Source organism: Macadamia integrifolia, chromosome 14, assembly GCF_013358625.1.
Source record: "Macadamia integrifolia cultivar HAES 741 chromosome 14, SCU_Mint_v3, whole genome shotgun sequence".
Classification (NCBI taxonomy): domain Eukaryota; kingdom Viridiplantae; phylum Streptophyta; class Magnoliopsida; order Proteales; family Proteaceae; genus Macadamia; species Macadamia integrifolia.
The window spans coordinates 13,882,733-13,894,444 of NC_056570.1; the positions used below are offsets into that span (position 1 = coordinate 13,882,733).

The 11,712-nt window shown below is 36.9% G+C and overlaps 1 protein-coding gene across 1 annotated transcript; it reads right to left on the minus strand.

Moving 5' to 3' along the window:
* Positions 1–1,089: 1,089 nt before the first annotated feature.
* LOC122062045 (serine carboxypeptidase-like 45) lies at positions 1,090–4,267 on the minus strand. Its single transcript, XM_042625678.1, has 10 exons — positions 3,893–4,267; positions 3,663–3,764; positions 3,441–3,536; positions 3,246–3,338; positions 3,075–3,154; positions 2,704–2,985; positions 2,477–2,601; positions 2,207–2,299; positions 1,788–1,905; positions 1,090–1,500 (listed from the first exon to the last, which is right to left on the minus strand). The coding sequence occupies exons 1-10, from the start codon at positions 4,149–4,151 to the stop codon at positions 1,345–1,347; spliced, it is 1,404 nt and encodes a 467-aa protein (XP_042481612.1). The 5' UTR covers positions 4,152–4,267; the 3' UTR covers positions 1,090–1,344.
* Positions 4,268–11,712: the final 7,445 nt, after the last annotated feature.

Sequence of the window (11,712 nt, forward strand, 5' to 3'; positions counted from 1 at the left end):
AATCCTTATATTGGGTCGGACCAAAGCGGGTATGGAGACCATCCTTGAGAAGGTTCCAAGTGACAAGTTCTTCTTCCTCCTTAAGGAGCTAGTACCAAAACTGGGCATCTCCTTTTAGGTGGCAAGCTGCCATTGGAGCTTGATCTTCTTGGGGAGTACATTGAAACTCGAAGAATTGCTCTGCTCGTATAATCCAACTTGTCGGATCCATAGATCCATCATACTGTGAAAATTCTAGCTTTGTATATTTAGGTATGGTGGGTCCTGCATTGTTACTGTTCCGCACGTGCCGCTCAATGTTGGCATGATTAACAGAGTGCTCCTCCCATGTTCGATCGACGGAAGCTGTGAAATTGTCGAACCTGGTCGTTAAAGATTGGAACATATCATGCATTTGTTTGAGGATCATCTCTTGGCTGGTTGTGAGGTTTCCAATTTGACCCTCAATCTGTTGAAAACACTACTCAACGGCCATCACTGACTCTGATACCAAGATGTTACGTGCCTGTTCTGTTGGTATTGGAAGTAACCCTCGGCCACGGCCTAAAGGTCGGCCACGCCTTCTACTACTTTGTGGAATGATGAAGAGTTGCAATTAGATGGGAGTAGGAGAGGATAAATCGATATTGAGAGACGTTTTATCATAATAGTCATTCCCTGAACTATTGCTCACCTTTCTTAAATACACATCACCAACCCCCATTTAAATAACCTCTAATTTAGAATCCCACTTCCACTAAACTACCCACAATGTGATAACAAACTAACTACTTCCCACTTCTTAAGTAACTATACCCACATCTACTAACTATTAAACTACATAACTATTCTACGTATAACCACCCTTACACATAGCATATGGACAACACCCTAACACCAAGGTTTTCTTCTCCTCAAAAGAAAAAGAAGAAAAGATAAGATTTCGTGTTTAAATGGTATGAGTGAAGCTTTCTAGGCCTCAATCTATACTGACTCATAAGAGAGCATGCATTTAACTTGAAAATTGTAACATAATTCCAATGAAGGAAATTTTCTGGTTTAATTACTCTTTTTTAATGCACAGTTTGGATCTGATAGTACATGCATAAATGATTTTAAGCCATGTGCTTCATTATTTATCTTTTAATATTAGTGTAACACTATAGAAGAGGGGAGGGAGAAGGTAACAGCCAGAGACTCGAACTCGAGACCTCCTGGTGACTGTGGGCTTATCGCACCACATCGTCACCAACTGCGGTAGGCAGTGGTTAAGGGTTCCAAGGTTTCAACTCCTAGGTTAGAGGATAAGTTTCCCTCTGTCTATTAAATACAGCAGCACTAGTTAATTACACAAAATGAAGTTATTCAATAGCTCAGAATTCTTCTCAGTGGTTTCCCTTCCAGGAATGCATTGAACAACACAAATGATCTCTCTGGCTGTGAGAATGGAGCCTTGTGAGATGCTCCTCTAATGGTGGCAAAGGAGAGGATATTTCCATACTCTTGTGTCCATCCGCCGACCTGAAAATACAGCAATCGACGTTCTTTGAGGAATTGAATGAAAGTTAAGACTGAAAAATCAGGCAAAGATCATAACAGTAGTTTTCCAGGTTGATACTATAGTTGGTGTTCTTAGTTTGGGATTCATATCAGTCAGGCAAAGATCATAACAGTAGTTTTCCAAGTTGATACCATAGTTGGTGTTCTTAGTTTTGGATTCATATTACTTTGAGAAACTCATTAAAGACTGCTGCTTTTCCACAATGAATAATCACTAGTTAAATTTTATGACAAAAATTTTGAACTACCTGTTTCCCCTCAAACCAAGCTCTGTAAGTTGTAGTTGTCTTCAGTCCCAACTTATTTGCCAATCCATGGAGTAGTGTCCGAGTCCCGGTTAATGGGATAACAGAATCTTGATCTCCACTGCAATAGAGATCAAATACATAAACATTGTTGAAACCAAGTCATGAATGGAATCAATGGCTTGATTTGTTAGAATAACAAAACTAAGTCAACTAAGTGAAGCTGACACAATAGCCACTTTCTAGAGTGATCCTCACTACTGAGGATTGTGTTACATTACCAAGACATGAACATCATTTTCTGCATTCAAGAGCATTCACTCCATTTACATCAGCTAAAGCAGTGGTGAATGAAATTGATCTTTAAACTAAAAATGGCACTCAAAATTTAGTAAGTACAGTATTGATTGCTTAAAATTTACCTGAAAATTAACACCCGAATTCCCGAGCTGATGAGTGAGCTTATGAGTGGAACTGTAGATTCCTCTAAGTTGAGCAACTGATAGTGTAGAATACTAGAAACAACTGGATTTAGAGATAATGAAATGAAAATTTTTTCTAAAGAAAACAGTGAATTAGAAAGAAATTTTCAAATCAAACCGGAGGGACTCAAAAGGGTAAATGTGAATTCTGTACAATACAAGTTGCAGAATTTCAGAAACTCTTTCTCATTTTAGTCATGAGATACATACTGACTGCAAGAAGCCCAACTCGAGACTCCCAAAAGACGAGCGTGGAGAGCCTTCTGTACATCATCCCGGTTGAAATACTTTGTAGTTTCATCTTCAACACAGACATCTAGTTCCTCTGCAACTTGCTGAAGGGTCAAAATACCATAACCAAATAGTCAAAAGTAATAACAGAACTAATGAAATATAGATAGTTGATGAAAGGAGTCAAGCCCATTTCCTAACTTTACCAGGTGTGTGAGAGCATTAGATTGTGATAAAATGGATGATAGGCAGACATCAATTGTAACATCATATCTGTCGATATATATACTAATTTCATTGTTGACTTGGTTTATCACTGCTGAGCAAACAGAGGAAACAGAGCCTCTGTATGACTCACTCTTGTACCGAGAGTAGTTACAAACTGAAGTGAAGATCTCATATGTTGAATCCGAAATTAACCCATGTGACCAGAAAAATTCAGCTTTCGAATTGAAGTCAGTAACGAAATTTAGAAGAGGATTTCCCAGCTGAAATGAAAAAATAATTGAGTTAAATCAATATCCATTTTATGAGTAAGTTGACAAGTTTACATTTGAGATTGCTTTATAATACTCACAGCCATTCCTTTCAGATTGAATAACTTCTCCTTTTTGTTGAACTGAAGCATGAGCTGTGCTAGTTGTGGAATATAATGGCCTGTTAACCAAAAATACAATAAAAAATCTATCTTTAATATCCCTATGCTCATTCAGATATGATAAAGAGTTGGTAGGTTAGCTAAGATTACCAGCATAGCTTTCCCCTGTGACAAACAGGTCCCTACTTCTGTATTCTGGGAACTGGACAAACCACTGCTGCAGGAAGATGAGATTATCCCTGGCTTAAGAAGACAAAGATAAACTATAATATAAAATGGACCCTGAATAGCTAATCTAGGGGGGGAAAAAAGGGAAATTTGTGGTTTTAGGAAGATGAAGCATACCAGTCATCTCATCATCTACCCCCTCATAATAAGAGGTGTTAATAGAGTAAGAGAACCCAACTCCTGCTGGTGTCTCCAAGTACAACATGTTTGCTTCTGTACATAAGCGTAACACAGAAATTTTTTTTAACTCTTTTTCGGATCCTTGATCTGACTGTGAAACAAACTCTTCTCAGACACCAAAAGTCAAAAAGTAATTTGGGTTTTTTTCCCATTGGATACCTTTGTTCCAGCTATATTCATTTTTGACCAATCTGTCTCCACTTGTCCTAAAAGGTCCATGTTCAGAGAAGGCTCCTACTCCAACAGAAGAACAACCTGGCCCTATGAAAACAAAATGAAACACCAAAAGACTATGTTTAAAATTATAAATGTCAAAATCAAAATCTGTAATAAGAACTATTTCTTTTTGTTCTACCCATTTGAAGATGAAGGAAGAAGCTTCAGTATACCTCCATTTAACCAGAGAACAAGGGGCTTTGAATCTGGGTCTGTTTCTGCCTCAACAAAGTAATAGAAAAGAGCTCTTTCTTTCTTTTCATCCACTGTGATGTATCCTGAAAACTGTTGGAAACTAACCTCTGGTTGCCCAGGTAACTTGTCGATTTGATCAGAATCTAAGGGTGAAGCCTCCAAAATCTTAGCTGATAAGCATATTTGAAGGATAAATGCAACAACTGCTGCCATAGCCTTCCATGGATGAAAATCCATAGTTTCAGTAGAGAGAGAGAGATATGCTCTTGGAGATTTCTGTGGTTTGTAGTCGCTACTTTTTGCTTGACTTTAAAAACTTAATTTTTTTTTTTTCTCCTGACTTTTAGCATTTGGGTTTGGAAGTGAAAGAGACATTGATGGGTTCTACCTCATCACCATAGCATTATGCGCTGAGTTTGGCTTTTTCTTGCTTTTTTTTTTTGTTAAATTTTATTTTATCTGAGAGATGTCACAGTGATAGTCCATTATCATAATAGACTTTTTTGGTAATGGACTCATAATGGACTTGTGTCCAATAAGTTTTTTAAGAGAATATTGATTAAAGAAACAATTGTTTTCTCAATTTCTGGGTGTTTTAGACACTTTTAGTATGAACTCTAACCTATTGTAGTATTTTTTTTCGTAGAAAGAGGGCTATTCATTAATGTGTGCAACATGAAGAAGTAGAGTTAGTATACATAGATCCTCCTTCTACAGAGTGGTTAACGGCCACACTGTTCTACAAATCGGCCACAAAGTTGGACTCCCTAGAAACAAAGGAAAAACTACAGTTTGAAAACTCATTTGAAATGAAACAGATACCATCTAAAATGCCCTGAACCAATAGGGGGATCACCATGGATATCCATCAAAGGATGACATTAATTGTTTCTTGTCTTCTAAAAAGTTAACTTAGAAACAACCTCTTCTGTGAAGCAAGGGTAAGGCTGCGTGCACTTGCCCTCCCAGACCCTGCAATAGTAGGAGCCTCGTGCAGTAGGTTATTCTTTTATTGTTATGTGTATTTATTTCTAGAGATGAGAGTTGGTTTCAACATTACCAAGACCAGCTAGTTTTGGCTACTTTAGGACTTCTTTAACATGTTGTACCCCATAGGAATGCCAAAGTACTGTTTGTTATGCATTTTGCAAAATAGATTTTGGGTTTAAAAGATATTTTGAAATTAATTTTTATTTCATTTATTTTATTGTTTAAGAATGCAGTCTAGACCTAAAATCTATTTCGAGAATCAATACCAATTGCAACCCAAAATTACCTCCTATATTTGTATACAATTTAGCTAGCTCGACTGTCCGATTGCTACAAATTAATCATACCTATAGTGGAGAATTTATTAATCACCAGGGACATTAGACAGAAGTTTTTATTAATCACCAGAGACATCAGCCTTCTATATGATTCATGTCGATCTTAATTAAACAAGGCTCAAAACTGAAGGCCGATGCAAAGAAACTTTTTCAGTGATTTTACTAGAGAACTTCTAAAACCAAAACAATCATTTAAACGAAGTCAATTGGGCATATTGTTCTTTAGAACTTTCTGTCTTTTTAAGATTTAGATTTTCAAATGGTTTTTTCTTCTTTCTTTTTAAATTTAAATTGGGTTAACTAATTAGGATTTTACCTATTATGGAATGAAAGGAGTAGGGGTGAAACAGGGCCGGGTTTCTTAAAACCCCAGCCTAACCCTAGGTCCCCAAAACTCACCTGGACCAGCCCAATCCAATCTTGCCAAGCTCATCTCTAGGCCTAACGTTGCCGGGCTCATGCTAAACAACCCGGCCTTAATAACAATGATTGGGTCGGTTTGGCCTTCATTTTTGTCAGGGTCGGACTAATCCTGATTGACCTTGTTTTTGCCATTTATGTCACTAAAAAATGATCAATATATCAAATAATCACTAAGCAATAAAAATTATGAAGTGCAACATAATAATAGATGTTCAAGACGGTGACCATAAGAATCAATCATCCAAAATTTATTATTCTGAATAAAAGATATGATTATAACCCTAATTATGTTATATAAATTAGGACTAAAATCAGTGCCTAGGCCTCAACCCAGGCCTGGCTCAACCCTGACCCTAGGTCAATGTTTTTCAATCCTATCCTGCCCTCAGAGTTAGAAATCTTACAACAGGTTTTGTTCGGGCTCAAGACGGTTTCAGGCGGTCAAGCTAAACTGAAACCCCTAGAAAGGAGGGATGTTGTGTGTAAAATGTGGGTTATAATGTGCATAATAACAACCACTAAAATATAATAGAAAATTTCATACTTAACAATCAAGTCCTATGATAGGCCTCTGGGACCCACATTGAGGACTGGACTGCGTGGTTCATGCTCTCTTTCCTTACAAAAAAAAGAAAAAAAAAAGGGTCATTCTCTCTCATATTTTTCAACGAATGTTATATAAGCAAAAAGTATACATGTGAAGCCTATTTAGTATGTATTTACTTTTTGTTTTTGCTAGTTCGAGAGCAAAATTTCATTTTTCTGCTATAAAGAGCAAGATTTCATTTGAAAAGATTTATGTGTGCATGAAATTGAATCTTAAAAATGGAAATAACTGTTTCATATAATTTCTTCTTTAGTAAGTGATGATAGAATTTGAATCTGCTGCACATATGTTCACTTGGACATATATGTGAGGATCCAACATCTGTCTTTTTTGCTTTCAAATGTATCTCTCTTCACCCTTTTAATGATAGAAAATGGAACAAGTGTTAGATCCTCACATGTACATCTAAGTGAACGTACGTGCAGCGGATCCAAACTCATGATAATATGGTTGAACAACTTAATTCAGTTCAATCCCAACTAAATGGGATCCTTTACGTGGATCCTCTTATGCCAATCAACTCATAGCACCATGGAAGACTACCATGCAAATGCGATCTTATCCCAACTTAATGTGGTATGACTATATGGATTAATATAAAATTAGAAAAGAGAAATGAAAGTAGAAAAGAAACCCAATATCAATAAGTCAAAAAATCTCAACTAGACGGAATCGGCTTCATAGGCATATATGCTCAATGAGAAAGATTACATTGTGAAAGACTAGATATATGCTCTACGAGATTTTATCATTAATCCTTGGAGGGTAGTTTCTCTTAGACACTATTCAAACAAATTTTATTTTATTTTATTTATTTATTTTCTCGTAAATATAACTTCATATCAACTAGAAAACAAAACTACAGATTCACAAAATCATAACAGAACCACGGTGGAAAGGAATCCATGCACAAGAAGCCTTTCAATTTTAAATGTGGTCTGATTAGGAAAAGAAAATGCTTTAAGGAGCTCATACTTGGATCTAACATTGCACTGTTGCTTCTACACAATAATGGACATATGTGTACTCCATGCCAGACATAAAAATGTAGAACCCTAGATCGATAAAAATGAGAACATATGTAGGCGTAAGTCAAATCAAAGAAAGGCATTTGAGTTGCTGAATACCGTTTGAAATTTCTTAAAGATTGAAATGAAATAATATGATCAAATCTAGCATTTGAAGAGGATTTTTGCGTTTCCATCTTTTTATTTTGTTTTGTGTAATTTCACCTTTGTTTCAAGGGAGATTAGTAACTTAGCTGACTCCCTAGCTTAGAGGGTACTATCAGCTGACAAAAACGATAGTTTGACCTAATTTTGATCCATGGAATCAAGAGGTTCCTGCCGGGAATTTCACAGGTTAATCATGAATAAAGTTGTATTCTACCACAAAAAAAAGGGGGAGGGGAGTGGGAGGTAGTATACAATTTTGTAACTGACTTCAATCCATTTATTTTGATGCCTTATTAAAGAGGGAGGCTATATATGGGATGGAAGAAAGATTGAAAGAAGTTGATTTTGCATTAGCTATAGTGGAAAATAATATTAAAAAATTAGTTGTGTCAATATATGTAACTCAACCGTCTCCTCTCTAACACGTAGTTGTCTTTGTGGTCTTTGTTTACCAATAAACGGCTAGGCTTGCCTAGTTGACAGGCTGGACAGAGAGAATAAAGCTTAGACGAGCTAAATGATAAATTGTTTTTGCTAATGATCTGATGAAGTATGCGTTCATGGGGATGACCTAAACGCTGATGCCATCCATCACTAGTTGTGCGCTCAGTAATAGTGGTAAATGGAGAAGACGATGAAGGGAATGCCAAGTTGTAGATGTTGTGCCCAGCCGACTGTGAGCAATCTCCAAAGAATGTAACTACCATTATCAGAACACAAAAGAAAAGAGAGAGAACAGCAGAGTGACGAGGTGGTCTGGGCTCCTCAGTTGCTCTCTTCATTATTCCAAAGTCTATCTTATATAGACTTATAATGTTACCGTTGGAGAGTAACGGTAAGTTAGAAAATCAGGAATCGCCCCCACCATATTTCTGTTTACATTCCGTGTTTTACGGAATAATTATGTTAGTGGATTAGGCCAACGTGGCCACATCACCAACATCTCCCACTTGGCCATGTTGGCCAAATTCACATTTTCCATTCCCATTTCTGGGAACAAACACTATGAAAAATTCCATTCACATTTTTCATTCCCATTTTTAGGAACATTTGTGATGATATTTCCCATTTTCGTTCCTTATGCAAGAACATCTATTATTAGATTTCTATTTATGTTCCCATTTCCAAGAACATTGGTCATGATGTTTCCATTTTCATTCTCATTTCTAGGAATAATCTATCATGATATTTCAATTTTCGCTCCCATTTCCAGGGGCATCTATCATGACATATCCATTTCCATTCCCATTTCCAGGAACAGTAAAAAACATTGTCATGATTTAGTTCCTATTCCAGACTTAGAGATCTGAAATATAGGTCAAATTCCATTTACATTCCCAATTTCCAGGAATTACTTTCACATTTCAAGTTCCCATTTTCAGAAACATTCGTCATGACATTTCCAGGAACCATTTCCAGGAATTATTTTCCATTCCCATTTTCAACAAACATTTCCATTCAATTTTACAAGAACATTCAGTTCCAATTCCAGACTTAGTCTGACCTAAGTCCCATATATATTCTGAATACTTTGTATTCCAGACTTAGATAACCCTAAGTCCAATTAAATTTAGATACTTAACATAAGCTTTCGCATGAATTCCCTTTGTGAGGGGATCAACCCAGTATCGCTCGTAGGTATTTAGGTTACTTTAATTTCACCTTTTCTACTATATCTCAAATTTAGTGGTACTATATTTCTATATGTTTTTCCTTCAAGTTATTTGCACCACTGTATATCAAGCTTATTGCTGCCTGATCATCACAGAATATTTCCACTGGTCTATTTATAAGATCCAGCCCAAATTCATTTATTTCCTTCGATCCATTTACAAGATCCAGCCCAAATTCATTTAACAATCATCTTATCTAGACTGCATGAGTACTTGCCATATTACAAGCAACGTACTCAGCTTCTAGTGTGTGCCTAGCAACACACCCTTGTTTCTTACTAGCCCAAGAAACTACTACACCTCCATAAATAACCAAAGGTGAACTTAGAGTCATCTCTATCACCTCCGAAGTCATCATTGGAGTATCCAATAACCACAAGCTTTTTTGCTTGAAAAATACAATTTCAAATGTTTATTTCCTTTGATGTACTTCATAATCCTTTTTACTGCTTCCCAATGGGCAGAGCTAGGATTACTTACCAAACCGATTGGATAAGCCAAATCCGGTCGTGTACTCAACATTGAGTACATCAAACTACCTACTGCCTGAGCATAAAGTACATTCAACTTTTCCTGTCCTTCTTGAGGACATTGACTTTTTGATAAAGTCTTTCTCAATACTATTGGAGTTACTAAAGGATTGCTATTCTGCATCCCGAATCTTTTCAACACAAATTTTTCCTGACTTAAACACAATCTCCGTTGTGTTCAATCTCTAATGATTTGAATTCCTAGAATATAGGATGCTTTCCTCATATCCTTTATTTCAAATCGATTATTGAGTTAGTACTTGGTTCTCTCCAAGTCATTTCCAGCCAACAGTATGTTACCAATATACAATCAGAGAATAGTAAAACTACTCCCATTGTTCAAAATATATATACAGTTGTCTAATTTGACAACTATGAATCCTTATTAAATACCATGAACATCAAGACAATTGTAATCCACACAAAGTATATACCAAAATACAATATTTTCCTGTCCCATCCATTCTTTGAAAAACCTTCAGGTTGTCACATATAGAAAAACATCCATCTAGAACAACTCTAAGTCTAGATGTTCAACAAGTGTAAAAAACAATCGAATAGAAGCAAATTTCGCTACCGACAAATAAGTATCCTAGTAGTCTACTTACTGACCGGGCCTTGAATTTTTCAATAGACATACTTTGTACTTTTTCATAAGTACACATTTGCAAACTATGAAATCTCTACCTTTTAAGGTCATGAGTTTTCATACTTAATTCTTTGTGATGGAAACAATTTCCTCCTGCATGGCATTCCACCATTAACTTGATTCTCGCGATTTCATCGCTTCACTGTAGGTTACAGGATCAACTACTTCTTTTACATATGTGTCAATTGTATGACAAGATGATTGGCATATAAATAAATGTAGTAGTCATCTAAATAAATTAGGGGTACTCTAGTTTTTTCACTCCCACTTACCCCAGGTTCTTGGTCTTGTCCTTGATGATCAACTTGATCTTCAGGATCTTGGATTCCTTGATCGAAAAAATTATTGGTTCCTCATGAGGGTCAACATCGTAGTTATTGTCAATGACATGCAGGGTTTCTTCTATATCCTCATGTTGCGGTTCCTCTTCTAGTTTCTCCAGAAATTTTGCTTCACAACTCTCAGTTACCCCTTTTTCAGGGTGATGGAACCTATATCCTTTTGATCCTCCAGGATATCATATAAACTTGCTTCTGATTATTCTAGAATCTAACTTATTCTTATATGGCACTTGTATACATGGACTGCTTGTAATACCCTAGTTTTTAAACCCGGTCTGATTAAGTGGTTGAACCGGTTTAACCATGCAGGAACCGAGCCAGAGGAAATTAGAGCGGGGTCCTTATGGGCTATGATGGCTCGGGTGACCTTAAACACCGGCTGGCCCGACAAGTCCGAGCCAGTGCTAGAAGAGACGGGAGTGCCCAAGCCGTGTACATGCACCTACCATAAGGCCATGTACGGATAAAGCAGGTATTATAGCTATATTTTAAGGTATATACGTATGCTACATCGTATGCCAGGGGTGGGGTTCGTGCCGAGGCCCGAACCCTGTCAAAATCCCAAGTTTTGGCCCTTAGGTGGGCAGACAGGTGGGTGCACCCACCCACCTGAGTGACCCATCCATGTGCACTATTCACTTAATTAGGAATTATATATATAGCTTTATGTTTTTCTTTCTTTCCATTTATGTCACCCGTACGTTGGTGAGAATAGTAAAGAGGAGAGAGAAAAGAAAGGGAAGAAGAAGGGAAGAGAAGGAAGAGGAAGAAGGGAAGGATTTCAGCGGTGCTGAAGCTTGATCTTCCCATTCCGGCGCCGGGAGAGTGATCTTCAACTCTAGATCTACAGTTAGAGGTAAGCAAAGTTGGGTTTTGTGAACATTCACCGTACCCAAGCTTTAAACCCTTGATTCGAGTATGGTTTCTTGAGATCTTGTAAATCCCCTTTGAAATGATGAATCTAAGGTTTAATAGATGATTTATGTGTTGATCTTGAAGGATTTGAAGAGACATTGACAAGGTGGAAGAAGCATTGTGAGTTTGAAGTGATTTGGAGGGTTTGAAGTCGTTC

Bases quoted from the DNA above. Each gene is read 5' to 3' on its own strand.
- LOC122062045 (XM_042625678.1), bottom strand. From the start codon at position 4,151: ATGGATTTTCATCCATGGAAGGCTATGGCAGCAGTTGTTGCATTTATC. The intron at 3,339-3,440 runs GTATGCTTCATC...TGTCTTCTTAAG, and splicing joins GGTAGATGATGAGATGACTG to CCAGGGATAATCTCATCTTC. The intron at 1,906-2,206 runs GTAAATTTTAAG...TCTCTATTGCAG, and splicing joins ATTCGGGTGTTAATTTTCAG to TGGAGATCAAGATTCTGTTA.